The sequence below is a fragment of the Coffea eugenioides genome, chromosome 4 (assembly GCF_003713205.1).
Source record: "Coffea eugenioides isolate CCC68of chromosome 4, Ceug_1.0, whole genome shotgun sequence".
NCBI classification, from domain to species: Eukaryota; Viridiplantae; Streptophyta; class Magnoliopsida; order Gentianales; family Rubiaceae; genus Coffea; species Coffea eugenioides.
In genome coordinates this window covers 12787336-12807811 of record NC_040038.1, presented here as the reverse complement: position 1 = coordinate 12807811, position 20476 = coordinate 12787336, and the positions used below count along the sequence as shown (strand labels likewise).

Here is a 20476-nt window from a genome sequence, read left to right as displayed (position 1 = left end):
AAAGCTTCATCTTATTTCATATCATATCATATCATATCATAATGAAGCTCATAAATCATTCTTTTTCGATTAATATAACATCAATAGAAGGACAACTGCTATTCCTATTGTGCTTAATTAGTTATGCAGATGTTGGAGGTGGTGAGAATTGATTTGGTGGTTGTGAAGGCGGGAATGGTGGTGGTGGTGGTGGTGGAGTTGGTAAAGATCCATTTTGTCTTCATTTTCTGATGCTTTAGCCATATCAGACCACCCTCTAGATGGATTTCGAGTTAGTTCGAGCAAGGACTCCCTAACATGATCTGCCTGGAGCATTTCACTGTCCTTTCTCTGAAATCATAAGAAGTAAGAAGGCAACGATTACATTCATCCACTTATTCATGGTTAGACAAATTAATCAATTCAATCCAGAGGAAGCATATACAATTACCTCCACTTTAAAGATGTATGACACTAGGCATGTGTGTCTGGTTGCATTTACATTGTTGACTTCCAAACCAATTGAATTCAAGGCTTCCATCAACCTAACAAATCCACCTGGTTTATGCTCACAAAATACCTTGACAAAGAACTCATTCCCATCCAGTTGTGTAACTTCCACTTGTGGCTACAAATGTGAACTATGCATCATGATGAAAGAAAAATTGGACAACAAAAAATCAGCACTATAATTGAGTATAGAAGTGGTTATACCTCCATTTGCTGCACCTTATCAGCAATATTCTCCGGTTCCTGACTTGACAGATCCGTGCCACCATTACCTGATATTCTCTTATGATTTCCATTTGAGGTAGTTTCATGCTCAGATTTATATACTCCAAAGTTCATCCCATTTCCCTGAAACACATTTGGTGGGAGAATGTTTGGATTATTGGTTATTCCAGAGTTCCTCGGATCCTCATCGTCTGAGTTCTCTTCAAGCTCATCCTGGAGATCTTTTACTTGCTTCTGTAATTCCTTCACATACTCAATTGCATCCCCAAGTATGGAAGCTCTATCCAACTGTAAGACATTTCAAGTCATAGATAAGAAACTAATCATGGTTATTGATTTTAGGCTCATTACTATAGCCTGATATTGTTACCTTTGAAATTTTAGGGACCAAGGCACGGAGGGCGTAGAGCCTATCATTAAGCTTCTTTCTACGCTTCCTCTCAGCCATAAGATTTTTGGATTGTCCCTTTTCTGTTCTCCTTCTATACTTGGCATCATCCTCATCATCATTTGGATCACTGTCAGAGACTGAATTAGAAGGACCATTCTCCTGTTTGTAAGAATCATTTTCATTACCTTGATCTTCCTTGTTAGGTAAGGGTTCCATCATTTGCATAAGCATGTTTCCTGATTGGCTCATCATGTGCTTCTGCAATGCTGCCTCCATATCCTGGATTCCATTTTCCATGGAAGATGTAAAAGTATTCAATTCATGTGTTCCCTCATAGAACATCGTATCATTCTTGCTTCCGGCATTATCCGAAATATAACTAAAGGCTTGCGCGATATTCAATGGAGAATGGTTCAAGTGTATTTGATCCATGGATACATCAGAAGGCAGCTCCAGGGTTTGTTTCCCCGTAGAGGGATTAACTGGTGAACTGAAAATTTTGCATGAGGCCTTTCCGTCACTTCCTTCAACTGCATGAAGCCCATCCACATTTGCTGAGAAGCTTGAGTGAATTGTGTCTGCATGAATGAATATGGACTGCTGCTCCAAAGAGATGTTGCACTGAGCCGTAATAAATTCAATAATTTCTTGATCCTCAGGTACCTGTAGCAGAAATATGAGAAATACACTAGAAAGTACATTCAACAGGAACCAAAATTTCATATCTATAGTTGCATATATTTATTAGTTATCAGAGGCAAAATCAGTCCTGATGAAATAGAAATAGGCTTCCCTAAATCACATGAAGAGGGAAGAAATTAGACAAAAGAGTTTACCTGCTTAGCAACATAAAACTCAACCAGTCCACCAGGTACCGGAGTCAAAACTCTCGTTCCCATTGAATTCTGTAGTCACGTGACATAAAAGAACAGGTTATTCTAGCATTGCATAGGAGGCTGCTTAATTATGGGAAGTTTGGTACTCACGAAAACTCATTCTGAGGACTAAATCTTACTCCAGAAAGGGACGAATCCACGTTAGGCGAGAAGTTCAACCATCTGGCCTGGTTAGACATCAAAGTCTCTCCATACATGCTGCAAAAATTGGCCATTATGATCCAATGATTCAAAGAATCATATAGATGGAATATGAAAATCAAGTTCCATAGGAGGCTTACCCGCAGCCAGAATCCAGAGGAATTGAAGAAGGTAGCTGTGCTAGCAAATCGCAGGCTTTGGTTCTTGGATGCTGATAGATGACATCTCTGCAAGGAAGGGAAGGAGAAAGAGGGAAAAGTTCTTCACCACTATGGATATTCTCAGTTCCAGCACAGCAGCAGTCCACCAACTCAAGAGACCTGTGACAAAACTAAATTTTGAGTATAGGAGAGACTATTCATTATGCATGGCATAGATTACAATGCATGCTACCTTTGATCTTCAGTCAACCTCCAAATGGCAAAGTAATCCCAACTTTTCAAGCCCAATATCGGCCTCAACCGTTCTGTGAAGTTCTGGACTAGGTTCATATTTCCTATCATATAACATCCGAGCATGCGTAGTAAGTACTATTTGCTTAGATAATCAATACAGATTGGAAATAGGAATTGGTCAGAGAATCAGAAGATTATGTCATTTTCATTATGTTTCAAAGCACCTGTCCAAGTAGACTGCTTTGTCTTGCTTAAATTGTCTTTGGCACTACTACTTTTGACTGAACAACAAAGGGAAGATACAAGAAGAAAAGAGCAAGATATCAATATGAAGCATAAAACACAGCACCACAAGCCCATAAATTTTCAGTTGAAAGCGATGTCTAACTGATGCATTATCCCAGATACCATCATCATTCCAAGAATCCCATCTCAGCAAATGCAGAAAAAGATACTTTCTGTCTACTTAATATCGGAGTTTATGATTTGGAGAACCATGCATGGAAGCAAAGTGATCACTTGTCTCCTTGTAATTGACAGTCTCCTTTCTCCTTTTCCTTTAAATGTAGAAATATAGTTGGCTGCTGTTATATTGGTAGGTAAGCAGCAGCTGATGCATGACAAAGAGGGAAACTTGGGTTCGTTACAACTTATAACATTTGAAAGAAGTTCCCAAAACACAAAGTATATGACATAATCAACATACAGTTATGGCCTTTTTCATGATTTTCTTTTAATTGATGGTGTATATGTTGGTTTATTATAGTGTACAAAATTGTTAAAAACTGCTACCATTACTCCATTGGAATATTTACCATTTGTTGGGATGATGGCAGGGACATATTGCATGAGCTATGATGGCGTACAAGCCCTAACTACCTTGAAAGTTTTTCATTTGTTTGAGTTTGGCACTCTCTCACACCTCAGCTTGTACATGCCGGAAATCAGGAATTGAAACTCTTGCCTCCCTGATGAAAGAAAATCAGTTCAGACTCAAGATGAAAGTTTTTTTTTTTTTTTCAAATACAATACTAAAATAAGGCTTAGGCATTTGCATCCTTGCATGGAGCAGAATGTGAAACTAGAAAACACTTTTTTTTTTTGACCTTTTTTCCTTTTTCTTTTGGGGTCTTCTCTACTTAAACTCGTGGACCGTGACCTCTAATTTCCTGACAATGGACACATAAGTTGTTGCCGACAACCATCCCAAAAGGTTCATGGCCCAGATTCTGTCAATAATGCAAAAATTCAAAACATAGAGACTAAAAAAAAGTCACGTTACTTTTATTCAACTGAAATATACAGTCTCACATGAGAAATAATTAAATTTAACATTTCTATAAGAACTCTTACATGGTTTAAAAACGGTTGCACCAATAATTTTGCCTGCCCTTCTATCTTATTTAAACTCATTGTCATATGGCATTAGATTATTGATATTTTTACTTAAAGTTATAGACTATATGTTGTAAAATCATCTAAAATTAGCAGGAACTGCATGACTTGAACCCACGAAATTGGGCTCAGTGGTAAAATATTGTTTTTGTTATACTTTTTTATCACTAAGTTACCCCAGAATAAAGAAACATTTATATTAGTGCTAAGACAACGCTTGATGGTATACGTCTAATTACATTTTAAAACGTTTACTGAATATTGCTTAAGTTGGTATCTCTTCTTCCAAAGCCTATTAATTCAACTTTGCAGCCAAACTTGCAACTACTAGGTTTTGCCCAAGACAAAATTTTCTTTCTGGCATAACCAAAACGATCCTCCCAAGGAAAAAATAGTCCCATAATTTTGCATGTATGGTCGTGTTATATGAGCTCCAACTCCGATAACATAGGATTAAAATAACCTTCATGGTAGAAATTTATAATGGATTAGTTAGAGAAAATGCATATTCTGATAGCAATATTTGGATCACAGAATCAAGGGATTTGAACCTTCCTGCACTACAAAACAAAATTGCTAAGGTGGTCTATGGCTAGATCACCAAATTTGTGGGATGCCCCGCTGAGACAAAAGTTATTTCTTATTATAGTTGATGGTGATTTTACATCATTTCTACGTCATGTCGACCACCACGAGTCATGCAAATATACATGTATAATTCTAAGAAAGGCAGGATTTCCAAAGGGGAAAAAATTATTCCCCAGCAAAAAGAGAGATTAGTGAAAGCAAAAAAGCCTATTCTGCTCCTCGTGACCAAAGGAGCTGAAAACAAAAAGGATTTCATTGCTGAGAACTTAGAGCTGTCGCGAGTCCTCTCCATCTCTGGCAGCTTTCGCAAGCATTCTGGCGGAACTGGATTTTGTTCCCAACTGTTAAAACAGTGCTGCTTTGCCCAAAAGTCTATTGACTAAAGACTGAGCAAACCAAGTGGTTTATTTACTTAACTGCCCCTCAAGCCTCTGAATTGCAGCACCAACACCGGTCTTTCCTCCTGTAGGATCACTCTTATCATAAGTAGTAGCCAGTTTCTCTTCATTTGCTTTTTCTACAAGCTTCAAATGAAGCCAACCTGCAGTAAAATGGTTCATTAGACTTTTAGTTGTGTTATTCCCCACAAACATCTGTCGACCTTTTCCAACTGATTTTCCTCTTAATACAACATTAAGATCCGAATCTGAAACTTTAATAAGGGTGGACCAATAACATCAGATGTTGAAACAAGGAAGTTGTAAAGTCAAGCAATAGAAAAGAAAGTTCCATAATGCCACACAACTAAACTTAGCTCGCTCAAACATTTGTGCATGACATGCGTGCAATAGCATTGAAGAGCATAATTTGGTAGCTATAAGTTTGAATGAGAATCAAGCTAATTTGGTAGCTAAAGTTTCATGATCACAAGAAGATTCCTGTAAAATACGTTTGAAGCTTCTTAATCACTAGTTATGGGAGACAAATGTCCATGAGTGACAAACTTAATCTTATTCAGGGATCAAGTTCTTAGGCCTCAATATACTTTGCCTCCTTTGACTTCAATTCTGTTCATGCATGCAGAGGTAGGGGTTGGATTGGGGGAGAAGGGTCGAGAGGAGGCTTGCTAATTATTCCTGATCCTTCATTTGTAGCGGAAAATTAATATCCCAAATTGACAGACTGAAGAAACATCAGAAACAAAAACCATAGCTAAAAAACAAAATGAGAAATTGAAGGAGAAACTTTTTGTCAATCAATTTACGGCAACAGGTATGATGATACTGAATTTTCCACAGCTCACAAAATGAAGAATGAGAGGAAGAAAGATTTATGACACCCTTCATAAACTAGAAAGCAGATTTGATGGTGAAACAGTCAAGGTTAATTATATTACCAAGAGGGAAACAAACTGCTGCACCCAAAGCTGATCCCAGCATCACGTTCCTTACACGCCAAAGGAGTGATCCTGGCACTACAAACAGAAGGAATGCATGAATTTTAGTAGACAAATAATAATTTCTGTTGCTATAAGGTGTAAATGGATAAAACCAGCCTTCGTGTTATGCACCCCTAAAGTGACTATCAAGAAAAAGAAAGACATAAACACAGAGAGATAAAGGGGTTCTTACTAATTAGACCAAAGGTTGCAGCAGTAGCAGAACCAGCTCCCACAACGTTATAAACATCATGCACCCCTCGTTTTTCAGTAAGTAGATTTTGTAAGCTGCAAAAAGCAGCAGTAAACATCCCAAGGCGAACTCCACCAACTATAGAGCCCCGAGTAACTCGGATAAATCTTTTCTCCATAGCATCTCGCATCAGTCGATACTGTTCACGTTTATCTGGTGTGCTTCCCATCTTCAACATTACTTCAGCATCTTTACTCTGGGTACAACAAGACAAAAATGTCTTAAAATTTAAAGTTTATAACAGAAAGTATGAAAAGTCCAACTAAATCACATCTTATAGAAGTATCTAATGAGCAATACTTGTTCAAAAATTACCAGAAAAATAATTAAATGGCTATACACCATCAGATTTGTAATGGAGATATAAACTAAGCTATGATAATGCAAGATATAAAATTGCACTAATTTTCAAAAGCTGACCAACATTGCTCATCTGCAAATTACTCTGATGAAGTAAAACAGAAAAGAAAAAAAAATCATATTCTATTTCAGATTATAGTTGACAGAATACAATATATTTGTTTGCTAAAATAGCTGGATTATACTATCTTGGTAAAAGTCACTCCCTTCTATGAAATTCCAAGACTTTAACTTCATCATCTGGCAGTCCTGAATGTGAAAATATGGTTGTACAAAAATTTCTCCAAAAAAAAAATTTCTTTTCTCATTGTCAAAGACACTAAACATGTTTTTGACTCGACAAGAATGGCACAAGGCATAAATGTGATCCTACAATGAGATAAAAGCTCACGAAATTCAAGAGATCATAAAGCTATCCATTTCTAGGAAAATCAAAAACTGACCCTAAACAACCAAAATAAATGCCTGTTCTCTATCCAGAACTGAATCGGACAGCAGGCCAGACAGGATATATACCCTTCAGCAAATGGTGTGAAGCTTAAATATTCTCATGCAACAAGATGAAATAATAAATATATATCCTGAAGCATACTTACAGAAGAAGCAGATGCCTCCTTGCTACCCCCATATAACATGCCAGCAAATATTCCAATGACAGTTGCCGTACCCCAGTTGACTGTTCCAGCCATCTTTCTAGTTTCCTTTCAAGAGGGGCAAAAAAAAAAAAAATAGAAAAGAGTTATTCTACTAATACACAATTTTGTCTCCCTTGTCATCATCAACCTGCAGTGTCATTCGACACTACAATCATTGTATATTTCACAGTATCAATACAGTTAGTACAAAACTACAGCAAAATCATGTTATGACTAGTCTTAAACAGGTTTTTCTACCGGTACAACAACGTACTGCACTATAAAACGAATATTTAGGCCCTCTCCCCCTCCCTCCAAAACCACCCCAAAAAAAACACACACACACATACACACGGGGTAGCTGCTACTTCATCAAGTCCAAAACTTGGGAAATTAGAATTTGTTTCATCACTTTGCCAATGCTTAATACTAATCCACTAATCATGGCTATAATTCTCAGTCCAATACTACTTTTTCAATTCTAAAATTACATACATTGGTTTTATACTCGTTAGATCATATTTTAAATATAAAGAGGATTCTCAATATGCTTGTGACAGGGTTTTTCGTTCTTTTTCCTTTTCTTTTCCCTTTCTCAGACACTAAGAAAATCAAAATGAGATGCACGAGAATCAAACTCTCTCCTTAACTACTCCATCCGCAAAAGAATATACAGTAATTACCAACTAGCAAAAATATTACTAAAATTGAACCACAGTCGAAATAACAATTTCCTTTACGATTAATTGCATCCAAACCTGATCATTTCCGCACAAAATCCCAACTTCTTCTATTCAGTATAGCGTATACGAGTTGGGAATGAAGGAAAAAGTTCCACAAAAATTCAACGGTAAATGGAAATGACGAAAAAAAAACTACACAAATACCCAGCAAATGGAATGGAAAAATAAAAAAATGAGTGGCAAATGCTTACTTTTGAAGCAGTTTCCTGTGTTGGTTTTTCAGGGGTGTCCATAATGATGAAACCCTAATATCTCAATCAATTTGTTGGGAGGTGGGGAGAGCTGTGCAGGTTCTTCAGCGACCGATTGAGGCGACGGCCGGTGGACTAACGTCTGAATTTCCAAGCGTCGCCGGTTTGAAGGACGAGGGGCAAGTGGCTCCGCCTCTAGACTGTAGGCAGTAGTAGTTTCGAGTGTGTGGAAAACAGTAACGGGTCGGTTGGAACCAGGCTCCACCCGAGCTAAATCGGGTAATAATTAGATCCATCGGTTAGCTACCGGGTAATAATTAATAAACGCCCAAAACGGACCCTGATGGAACCGAATATTTGATGATTAAAATTAATATTGTTTTATTTAATATTTTTTACGACAAAATTATCGAATAAATCTTTTATATACTAATACTGTATATATAAACGAGAATAAATGCATATCATGTATGTAAATTTTAATATTTAAAATTTAAATTCAAATAATATGATATACATTCATTCAATTCCATCAATGTATACAAAATTATTTTATTATTTTAATAACTTGAAATTACATATAAGTTTGACTTATTTTATCTTTTGTACCAAACTTGCTTGATATTTGTCGAGTCAAATCGAAGAGTTGAGTCTAAATTTAAAAGTAATTATTAGTGTTAGAGTTTGTCAGTGTATAACTTGATTTTTTAAAATATTTAACTTGATAATTCTTAACAATTCTAATATTAAGTAAGTCGATTCATCTTTCAAGTTTCAGCCCTATCATTAGTCAATTAAAGCAAAACTCACAATCCTTTTCTCAATAAAAATTTTTTTCCGTCCTTAGTTATGTAGACATCATTTAGGATTTCATTTACATGGTCAAATTGCTTAGCAAAGTAGTTGTTGAAATTGCGAAGTATTTGTGTAATAAAAAATTATTAAGTGCAAGAGATGCTAAGATCTAATCAAAAAAAAAAAAAAAAAAAAAAAACATGGGTGCCACATTACCAGAGCTTTAACATTTATACTTCTTTCTTCTAGGATGAAATAAAGTAAGTTACTAGATTAGCAAAGTTGGACTGACCTTAGAAGTTTGGGAGCAAAACTATCCTCCCTCTTAAATTGTTCATGTGCTGGAGTTCAGACTCTTCCTGCAATCATAGACACTAGTGATGGTTATTTTAGGAGTAAAAAACCCGAGAAGCCCCTAAATTATCATCATTATCTACTTTTGGCCCCTGATCTATTTTTTGTCTCTAATTAGCCCTTGAACAATTAAAAGTGTATAGTTTAAGGATTTCTGGCCATTTTAGACATAAATCCAGATGGAATCGAAGGGCATTTTTGTCCAACATTAATCAAAGCATTGAGAGCAGGAGTAGAAATTCCAAAAAAAAAAAAAGAAAACCCTTCATTTTCCTTAAACTCTTTGTCAAATTTCTCCATAAATTTTCCAAATTCATTGATTTCATACTTGAGAGGGACATGAAAAGTTTGATGAAACTTTGGCCAGTAGGGTATGAAATCAGTGAATTTAGAAATTTTGTAGAGAAATTTGATGAAGATTCAAGGAAAATGAAGGATTTTTTCTTTTCAGGGTTTCTACTCCTACTCTCGATACTTTTTATTAAATTCTCAATGATTTTGATTATGATCGAACAAAAATGCCCTTGGATTCTAGTAGAATTTATGTTTAAAATGACCAAAAGTCCTTAAAGTATACACTTTTAATTGTTCAGGGCCAGTCGGAGACAAAAAAATAGATCAGGGTCAAAAATGGACAACGATGATAATTTAGGGGCTCTCTAGATTTTTCACTTTTATTTTAGTGATAGAACCTGCTTCAATTTTCTTTCTTGGATGTAATTCCTTTTTTCTCCCTCTCAGATTCTGAGCTTCCTGGTTTACACACGTCAGAGTCTCTCTGCTGTAGAATACCACTAAGTAGTAATTGTGGAATTTCATCTTCAATGAAATCGATGTGTTGTTGGACCACCTGCAACCTGGAGTAACAACAACAATAATGTCAATAGCATGTCCATATAATTTTTTATCAGAAAGCAACCAGCAGCATCATATCCTTCAAAATTTTTACTATCAAAAAGCATATTAAAGTGAGCATACAAGCTCAAAAGTCAGCCAAATCTTCTGAAAGAAACCACAATCTCCTCCTCATAAAGCAACTTAAAAGTTAAAACCTGTATACAAATCAATCAAATTCTTCACCCCCAACATGTGAATATGAATGAGGTTCCAAACTCTTCAGCTTAAGCAAAGAATCATTGCTTCCTCTAATATCCTTTTTTCTTTCACTAAGCAGATTAAAATAACTGTATCTTCTCCTATACAGTCTTCCTTTTTCCCTTCAGGAATCAACTACTCTCATCTCTGTCAATATCAAGAGTTTCATCCATGGCTTGCCTCCTCATGTTCATTCTGTTAGTTCTATTTCAGGCAATAATCCCAGTAGTTCTCAGCCATGGCAATGCTCAGACATGTAGATCTTATTGTGGGAACCTAACAGTTGACTACCCTTTTGCAACTCAATCAGGTTGTGGCCATCCAGGCTTCCGGGACCTCTTATTCTGCATCAATGATGTACTTATGTTTCACATCAGCTCAGGATCATATCGCGTTTTAGACATCGATTATGCTTACCAATCTCTCACATTACACGATCCTCACATGTCAACCTGTGACTCAATCGTGCTAGGAGGCCGAGGCAACGGCTTTGTAGTCGAGCAGTGGCGATCCCCCTTCTTAAATCCTACTACAGATAATGTGTTCATGCTGATAGAATGCTCAGCTGAGTCACCATTGTTTGAAGGTTTTCCAGGGAAGCACTTGCCTTGTGGAAATGTTTCAGGGATGGGATGTGAGGAGTACTATAACTGTCCTGCCTGGGACATAATCGGGCCTAAACGGGTTGGCCCGGTGTATGGATCGGGTCCTCCCGAGTGTTGTGCAGTGTCATTTGAGGCTATTAAAGCTGTGAATCTTACAAAACTTGGTTGCCAGGGGTATAGCAGTGCTTATAGTCTAGCACCCCTGAGACTTTCAGGGCCTGATGGTTGGTCTTATGGGATCAGGGTGAAGTATTCTATACAAGGGAATGAAGCCTTCTGCAAAGCATGTGAGGCCACAGGTGGGACTTGTGGATTTGATATTGATGGCAATAGTGATTTGTGCATGTGTGGAAGCTGGAATTCCACCTCAAATTGTGATTCAGGTATGATTGTTATGGTCTAAATGGAAACTTTTTTCAACTTGGTTTGATTTCCAACATCAAAGACTAGTAAGGGTTTCTTTGATGTAGCCTGCATCATGATTACACTTGTTGGCTATTCAATTTCTGGTGATGTTTTGGTTAAAGGTCTTTGTTCTTAGCAATTGAATTCTTGTGCAATGCAGTCCACTCAACATCCAACAGAATAAGATGGACTTTCATGGATGCATTAGCAGGTATGGTCTAAATTTCCATTAGGTGACTACCAATTTCAGTTTTCATTTCAGATTTAAGACAAAGATCTAATTGGCATGTCATTCATATTTAGAAACTTGTAGGAAGGAAGGAGTTTTTAAGTGGAAATTCCATATTTGGGTTAAACTGGACTTTTTGTGGTCTCCACAATATAATTGTCAGAAAGTAGTGCATAACTCCTCATGAGGTCTATTTGCTATACAATGCATAGAATTAGAAACTCCTACAAATAGAATTTCCCCTTTCTAAGAAATATGAGAGGTGAGCACCAAATATAAATGTTTTAGATATTGGAGCTAAATAATCTATAAACGGCATTCAATTGGCTTTAGTTTTCCCTTTTTGGGCTTTTTATTTATTTATCTTTTGTCTAGTAGGATAGGTGTGGAATTTAAGAAGTGCGAAAGGATAAGGGAGATAAACCTTAGTTACTAGACTAAGATCAAAGAACTTTAGTTTAGTAGAGGTTTTAATCTAGTGGTTAAAGTTGAAACTTACCTTAACTGTTTCGAAATTAAACTGGCCTCTTTTCTTTGACATGATTTTGGAACTCAAAAATTTGAAGAAACATTTATAAGACACTTTTAGAATTCTATGAGAAAAAGTCCTAGAAATTATGTTGGTTTGTTTGTATTTGCTAGTTATTCTTAAAAATTCTCAATGTCTCATGCCAAAAAGAAAAATGAAATTAACAAGGAGACAAGAAGAGAAAAAACATGAAAGGAGACTTGAAGGGATTAAGATGCAAATTGTACTTGTATCAATAATTTAAGGGATTCTAATTGATTCTACTATTATTCTTGTCATTGGTTATTAAAAGTATTTGACATTCCACTCAATTAACACCCCAAATTTTTTTGCAGGCCTCTTGATGACTGAAATTATTTGGAGAAATCTCCCCAGCCTTCAGTAAGAGAGATAAAAAATCTTTTTGGGCAAGAAATGCTGAGTATAATTATGCCATCTAGTATAATAGCAACCCAAAAAAAAAAAAGGAAATTTTGTTTTTACTTGTGATATGCTAGCATCCCCATTTTCACAGCTCAGTGTATTATTGATCAACAAGGGAGAGGTTTTTGTGAATCAAATGAAGAAGGGGAAAATTTATGCATATCTTGAGATCTTAATCTCCTGTAAAAGAGAACTTGCATTTTGACTATTGAGAAATGAAAACCAAAGAAAGGATAGGTTTATGCATCTCTAGGAATCAACACCTTTTTGTGAAGCTTGAAATATAATATTGTCTAGTTCTTTCTTAATTAGCTACTTGCAATTTGATACTTTTATCTGTGAATATTTCATGCCTAAACTCTAATACAAAATTTCAACAATGGGTAGCATTCACTGAACAAGATGCAAAACAAAAAAACCTGTAAAGAAACTATCTATACTGTATATTAAAGGGAGGAAGCTTTTGATGCAAATTCTATCATAACTATTTATATCATATATATTTCAAAAAAATTCTATTGCTTTATGTTATTTCTAAACTACCCTTAATAACTACTCACTCTCCATATGTCCTTCTACCCGTTAACATCTATTTCTTATTATTTTATATTTCAACTTAGTTAATAAATCTTAATTTTCATTGGCAACTGTCAATTATAGTTATAGATTATTACCAAATAATAATCAATTTGTACATCTTATTTTGGTGAATTTTCTACATATGTATTATCAAAATAATATGAAAATAATTTTCATGAAAATAATTTTTAACTTATATACTAAAAAAATTTTACTAATATTTTCTTCTTTAATTGCACTTGCAGTGGTATATATGTTGGCTTGAGTACTAGTTAAGAAAAAAGAGTGTGGGCAGACATTGTGGTGGACCTAGTGGCTATCGAGAAGTTGCCTAGATATTTTTTGGTTTTTAAATTTTGTACCTTTATAATTTTAAAACTTTCATTCACACCCCAAAAACAAGTAACATTTCACCTTGTGTTGTGTACCATTCAAAAGGGGTAAAATATTTAGGTGACAATTATTCAACTATCAAAATTATGATTCAATTATTAAATTTGAAAACCTTCAACCAAGAAACCGAGAATTAAAAGAGTTAGTACAATATATAACATTCCTTCAAATTGGCATGGAATATCATTTCTATCGTTGTTGCAACATATTTTTTCCAGCTGCTATGTTAAAGGGAAAAAAATAATCTAATGCATAAAAAATAAACAATAGAGTAACTAAAGTATATGGGATTATTAATGTATTGATTGAACAACATTATGTTGGAAATTTTTTTTTTTTGGATAAGAAGCAAAATTCATTAATAAAATTATCGAAAATTGTCCGATATGATTTGATTTATATCACAGAAACCCGCACCGATAGCAAAATAAACATGCATTAAAAATAATATATATATATATATATCTAATTTAACAGATATTTAAAAAAGTTACAATACATTGTGCATAATTCAGAATTTGGAAACGAAAGCATGCCAAAAGGAAGGCGAAAGACGGTTGATGCTAAGATGGGCAGAGGAAATTTTTTCAATTATATGGAATCTCATAAAAGTTGAAAATTTATATAAATATTTCAAAAACATGTAGTAAAAAGGTAGCAACTACAGTTTGATATTTCTGCCAAGGTTATTTGTTTATGAATAGAATTAGAAACTCATCCACAATGCTTGTACTTTTGTTCGGAGACCAAAATAAAAAAAAAAAAATGTATCAAAGTTTTTGGCAAATGATAGTGCTATAGACCACAATTTATTTTCACAAAACTTTTCTTAAAATGCCAAAATTATTCTTTTCTAGGTCCAAATTATTTTGCATTTGAGTAGGACAAATTTGGCATTTTATACAAAATTAACTGTAGAAATAAAATTTGAGTTGTACATGATATTAATTTTAGATAAATGACACTTATTAAAATTTGAATTTATTCATTAATTTTACCCAAAAAAGGGGTTGGAAGAAAAGAATGCAAGAGAGCCAAAGGAGGAGGCAGAGTCTTGCACGTGTTTGATTTAGGTAATCATTACCAACACACGTGTACGCAAAGCCGACATCTGGTGACTGACTTCACAACCCTGCCGTTTTTCTTTTCTTTTGTTTTTTTTTTTTTAAGAAATGAATAAACAAAACCATGTGAGTCATGCATACGTCTTGCCCCTTGGTCTTCGTTTATGATTTAATTGAGTTGGGCAATGTACAATTTGATTTTTTTGATGTACCGCTCCGTATCAATTAGTTGTTTTTTGATGTGTTTTAAAAAATTTTATTGTGATATTATTATAAAATTTTTTTATAATAAATATTTTTGGTGATGTTTTTTGAAATATTTTTAAAATATATTTTAAAATATTTTTAGAATTTATTTTTTAAAAATTGAACCAACTACTAACGCCACCTAGCGCCAATCCCTCTCCTCTCAAATTGAAATGCCACTACCCTAGTTGTGAATGGAAGGTTGCAATCAGTCGCGGCTGCGGGAGGGGAGGGGAGGTCTAGGGTGGCAGGAGGAGGAAGGGAAGGGGAGGAGAGAAGGAGGTCTAGGGTGGCAGGAGAAGAGAGTGAGAGAAGGAGGCAGTAAAGAGAAAAAGAGAAGAGAGGAGAAGGAGGCGGGAGGAAAGGAGCGGTGGCGGAAAAGCAAAATATGATTTTTTTTTTTTGTATGTATGAGTTGTTTTGTTTGGTACATTATTATAGCATTGTATTTCAAAAATTGATTTTTTGGAGAATCCAAACAAAACTGATGTATTTTAGTAAAATGTGGAATGGATATAATATGAAATATTATACATATTTGCATATGAAATTTATTTTTAAAAGAATAACTAAAAGTTCGGGAAAAAGAATATGTGTAAAATTACATTAAATGTTTATATATTTGAAAGGTACACAACTAAATATATGATTAAAATTACTACTATTTTTTAAAAATATTATATTACATTTATGTCAATTTTTAACTCTTATCCTTATGTGTATATTAAATTTATTAAAATTTTATCACCTTATTATTTTTATATGTACAAATCTACAGAATTATGTTATATGTCAGCTATTATTTTGTACAAACTAGGAATTAATTCATTGTATTTCTCAAATTTTAATTTTTTTAAAAAAAGTTAAAGTAAGATCTTAGTTAATGTGTGTGTGTATATATATATATATATATATATATCATGCATTAATTAGGAAACAAACTTTAAGATAGCATGATTAAGTGAACTCGTAAATTTAGTTTCTTAATTTTCAAATATATTTACAATATTCACTTAGCAAAATTTTTTTAATCATAATTTGAAGAAAAATTCACCTAATTTATGTTCATTTTTACTAGTAAATAAATATAGCAATAAACCCCTACCAAACTGTAGAAGTCAAAGCAAACACGATACGCTGCAAAATCTCCCAGACAGAGCCAACGGAAAATTTCCTGTCAACATCTTCTTCTTCACCACCGGCAACCATTACTCCTCTCCCCCTCCATTTAAGAACCCTAATTAAAGACCCTACAAGATTCCTTTATATGCAAGATCCATTCTGCCTCCACTTGCCCATGATTTTGATATCATAGCAGCCCCAATTTACTCAGCATCATTAAAATTGGTCCCCTTCTGGTACAGCTCCACAAGCACCACATTCTTCCACTTGTACCTTATTTATTTTGTCAGAAGGGCGGGGAGGGGATAGAATAGATTATCAGTAATGGCCCTGTTTCAGCATTGTCATCTTTCTGTAGCTTCACTTCAGTCTTCCGTTTCACCCCAGAAAAATGCTCCAATAAAGTATGAGCTAAAAAATTCAATCTTTTTCAATAGCCCTTTTGGGGAAACAATCAAAAGAAGGTCCGCAAATGCTCTCTCGGCTGTCACTGGTTCTAATCAGCTCTCATCATCCATTTCTTCTTTTAGTCAGGTAAAACAAGAGGTTTGAATTTCTGTTTGTTTTGGTGTTTCGTTTGACCTACTTTGAACAACCCTTTTGGCCTATGATTCTGATTCTGGTTCTGAATGGGATTTTGTGATTAGTTGATTGAGACTTTGATAAGTGGGGTGGACTTATCAGAATCTGAAGCTGAGGAATCCCTTGACTTCTTGTTGGATGGTGCTGACGAGGCATTGCTCAGTGCTTTTCTTGTTTTGTTGCGGGCCAAAGGAGAAACTTATGAAGAAGTAAGTGTTCTTGCAATTTTCTTTTATTTTTTTAATTTAATTTAATCCTCTGAACTATGTTGAAATTTGATAGTAATCATGGTTATTGATGAGTAGGTGGTAGGATTAGCAAGGGCAATGATAAAGCATTGTCGGAAAGTAGAAGGATTAGATGATGCCGTAGATATTGTTGGGACTGGTGGTGATGGTGCCAATACAGTGAATATCTCAACTGGTGCTTCTATTCTTGCTGCTGCTTGTGGCGTGAAAGTTGCAAAAGTAGGCCTTTTCTTATATCCTTTTTATTATTTTGGATAGTTGGAAAAAGTGGCATTGATCATTGAGAATTGTATTGCAGCAAGGGAATAGGTCAAGCTCTTCAGCTTGTGGAAGTGCTGATGTCCTTGAAGAATTGGGAATTGCAATTGAATTGGACCCTGAAGTAATGTGCATTTCAACTAATTCGTTAAAGATTAGTTTGTTAATTGCCTCTGTAGTATATAAAGGTGGAATATTTTACTTGCATTGACTTAACTTTAGCATTTAATTGGTGGGAAGCTAGCCTGCAGATTACTCATCAGTTACTTGAGAATGGTTTCCTGAGTTGTGCTAGAAGAGTGTCTTGCTATCTGGTATCCATTGGCATAATTTGTCCAGAATAGGTGAATGTTATATTTTGTTGTTCCTTGGCTGCTATGGCCTCAACTAAACAGGGCTACATGCAAATTGTTCATTTTCAAACTCTCAAGTTTATCACTTCTTGTGCTGAATACATCACTTGTTTTGTTGTGCCGTTTCTCTTGCAAGTCCATTTATTTGCTTACGTGTAATTTTCTGACTGCATGTATCGAATGAGCAGAATCTGTCATACTCTGTGAACTCTGGTCCTAATATTCTATATTTGGATTGCAACCAAAGTTATACTCTTGGGGAAAAGTTTACATTCAAATAAACTGTTGTGGCATCAAAGATGTTCAAATGACTGCCTGACTTATCATGTTCATCCATTTGTTTTGATGAATATCACTTCCCAAAACACATGAATGCCATTACCGCACGGAGTGTTTTTTTTGGTGGGTCGTGTCTTTCAAATATTTACTTTGGCTGAATATTGAATTAGGGTGTGAAAAGGTGTGTAAATGAAGCAGGAATTGGTTTCATGATGTCTCCAATCTACCATCCAGCCATGAAGATTGTTAGGCCGATTAGAAAGAAGCTAAAAGTTAAGACTGTTTTTAACATCCTGGGGCCCATGCTGAATCCAGCAAGAGTACCTTATGCTGTCGTGGGTGTATATACAGAAGATTTGGTATGTAATTCACTCTGCAGCCATTGTGGTTTAGGATCTCACTTTTTGTATTTTTTTTTAAAACTGAACTTTAGCAGCTTCCTACTTCAGGAGGAATGCTTAAATCACCAACTCCAATGTCCAACCTTGTCTTTGCACACTTGCATGATACCTATCATAGCTTGTCCAGCTTTTTGATTAATTATTTATCATTTGGTGGTCTTTCAGGTCCACAAAATGGCAAACGCACTTCAGAGATTTGGCGTGAAAAGAGCACTGGTTGTTCACTCTGAGGGCCTGGATGAGATGAGTCCCTTAGGTAAAACTCCAACTTTATCTTGTCAATGTCTCTCTTCTGGCTATTATTACGGTTTAATCTCTTTTAGGTACATTTGACAAAAACCATGCCCCCCACTAAATTATGAACAGGGCCTGGGGTAGTTCTTGATGTCAAAGCAGATGAGATTGAAAAGTTCTCGTTTGATCCTTGTAAGTACTTTCCGTTTTATCTCGATCCTGCGGATTCAATCTCCTTTTTGTTCATATTATTATACAGCAATAGGTGCAAAGTTATCACTTCTGATTCCTCATTTCCAATGTTCTTATCACGTCGTCTTTTAGCATAATATTGTTGTAAATTTACTGACAAATAGCTCACGCATTATTTTGATAGTGGACTTTGGGATTCCGCGTTGCACTTTGGATGCCTTGCGAGGTGGAGGACCAGAGTACAATGCAGAAGTGCTGAGACGTGTGCTATCTGGTGAGCAAGGGGCCATTGCTGATGCATTTGTAAGTACTTTATAAGGATTAATCACTCTATGTTCTAATTCGGAGCGGTCTTAATAAATCTGTCAATCAAATTTTGCACCAATGAAATAACACTAGGACATATTTTTCACCTTAGGTTTACCTTGTTTCACTTGCCATGATTTTGTAACCCATCTTGCTTGTGAAACTGTTAGGTGCTAAATGCAGCAGCAGCCATCTTGGTTAGCGGACACGTTAAAGATCTGTCTGAAGGAGTGACCTTGGCTCGGCAAACATTGTTATCTGGGAAAGCATTAAAAACCCTTCATTCATGGAAAGAAGTCTCAAATGTAAGTGCAGCGCACTCAATTATATGATTTCTTCAGCTTCCAAATTGACAATACCTCACTATAGTTTTTCCTGCATTTCAGAAGGCGAAAGAAGAAGCACAGAGTACTCTGATATCTGCATAATTTCATAGCAAGTGTTAGTAATGAAAACACACAACAGAGTTAATTCATAGCGCAGAGTCAAGTTTATTTAGAGCTGTTCAAGCACTGCAAGTTTGATCACCATCTTGCCCTTTACATATTTTGCACCATTCCATCCATGAGGATGCAGATCACAAAGAATGTATATGAAAGATCAGGACAAGAAATAAAAACAATTTTTGTTTTGTAGGATCCATCAAAGAACTTCCAACTTCAGTAGAGAGTATTGAGTTGTTGTATTTCGTGTAGTGATTTGAAGGCAAACGAATGTGAGTGAACCCTTCTAGAGATAAACACGCATAATTCCTGTAATCTGTTGTTGTACACTTGGTTTGATATAATTAGTTAATTACAAACTCTTGCGTTTGTCATGCTTCAGTTTTCTGTGTAAAAAGATAGGAGAACTAGCAAAATGATGTTTTTATCCGACTGAATCATCATTGTAGTTTCGAATGCAAATATACGAAGAGATTCATAAAATTCTGTACATGATCTAATAGGGTGTGTCAGAAGGTAACATAGAAGACACTTTCCAATCTTTTTCCAGATGACAAGATAATTAAGTATTTTTAGAGGTTATTGGGTGCACAGTGGACTTGCATCTCAGAGCACCAAACAAGAGTATTGCTGAACACATGATTACCGAAATTTAGTATATATCTTCCATCATTTACAGACTCAAGTCCGTTGGCTTTACATGTTATTTGCTACTGGCAGGCAGAGTGACAGATAAATTGAAAGGAGACTAGGAGTTTGGGTCATTTTGAGAGCAAAATTTTATCCCTTGAGACCAGGTTAATCTGTGGCTTGAAACTAAAGGTGCAGTAGGTTTCAAGACAAATGAAACTTTTTTTCCTTTTAGGCAAGTCAAATGAAACTTGGAATGCAGACCAATCAAAGATGCAACATCCTTTCTTGAAAAAAGATTCCCTGGACTCCTTGATTGAGGTAAACAAATAGCATAAGTTGTGGGAGTTACCTGCAGTAAGAGAGAAGTCCTCGTGGCTTCCAGCAGACAAAAGTAGCAAATAAAGGAAAGTAGACTGATACGAGGAAAGGAGAAAACTAGAGGAGCAAACCGCTTCGGAGAATAGACTGATACTGTGAAGAAAGGAGAGAACTAGGGAAGCAAGGAGACTGTACTGTAGAAGTTAAACAAGGAAACAAATGGCATCAGATGCTCTTTTGGAACTGATGTAACTATATATAAGCAACAAAGGCAAAAGGGCATTGCTGCAATGCGTATGGCTTTGTTCAC

The 20476-nt window shown here is 35.4% G+C and overlaps 4 protein-coding genes and 1 long non-coding RNA gene across 5 annotated transcripts; 2 read left to right on the top strand and 3 right to left on the bottom strand.

Annotated features, from left to right (window-relative positions):
* Positions 1-117: 117 nt before the first annotated feature.
* Positions 118-2633, bottom strand: LOC113769070 (transcription factor ABORTED MICROSPORES). Its single transcript, XM_027313553.1, has 8 exons — positions 2536-2633; positions 2283-2462; positions 2121-2199; positions 1942-2010; positions 1085-1768; positions 694-1002; positions 431-607; positions 118-330 (listed from the first exon to the last, which is right to left on the bottom strand). Exons 1-8 carry the CDS (start codon positions 2631-2633, stop codon positions 118-120), a joined length of 1809 nt encoding a protein of 602 aa, XP_027169354.1.
* Positions 2634-4554: 1921 nt separating this feature from the next.
* LOC113768215 lies at positions 4555-8290 on the bottom strand. Its single transcript, XM_027312482.1, has 5 exons — positions 8081-8290; positions 7108-7212; positions 6092-6347; positions 5857-5934; positions 4555-5061 (listed from the first exon to the last, which is right to left on the bottom strand). Exons 1-5 carry the CDS (start codon positions 8120-8122, stop codon positions 4925-4927), a joined length of 618 nt encoding a protein of 205 aa, XP_027168283.1. The 5' UTR covers positions 8123-8290; the 3' UTR covers positions 4555-4924.
* A 2004-nt stretch (positions 8291-10294) lies between these two features.
* Positions 10295-12761, top strand: LOC113768598. Its single transcript, XM_027313023.1, has 3 exons — positions 10295-11312; positions 11495-11545; positions 12428-12761. The coding sequence occupies exons 1-3, from the start codon at positions 10496-10498 to the stop codon at positions 12475-12477; spliced, it is 918 nt and encodes a 305-aa protein (XP_027168824.1). The 5' UTR covers positions 10295-10495; the 3' UTR covers positions 12478-12761.
* Positions 12762-15925: 3164 nt separating this feature from the next.
* LOC113768118 (anthranilate phosphoribosyltransferase, chloroplastic-like) lies at positions 15926-19589 on the top strand. The gene is made up of 10 exons (XM_027312360.1): positions 15926-16453; positions 16567-16710; positions 16807-16968; positions 17048-17131; positions 17810-17998; positions 18206-18296; positions 18407-18466; positions 18651-18769; positions 18943-19077; positions 19159-19589. The coding sequence occupies exons 1-10, from the start codon at positions 16244-16246 to the stop codon at positions 19198-19200; spliced, it is 1236 nt and encodes a 411-aa protein (XP_027168161.1). The 5' UTR covers positions 15926-16243; the 3' UTR covers positions 19201-19589.
* Positions 18767-20393, bottom strand: LOC113768119. Its single transcript, XR_003468055.1, has 3 exons — positions 20198-20393; positions 19132-19192; positions 18767-19030 (listed from the first exon to the last, which is right to left on the bottom strand). It is a non-coding gene; the product is annotated as an uncharacterized LOC113768119 (long non-coding RNA).
* Between the last annotated feature and the right edge of the window lie 83 nt (positions 20394-20476).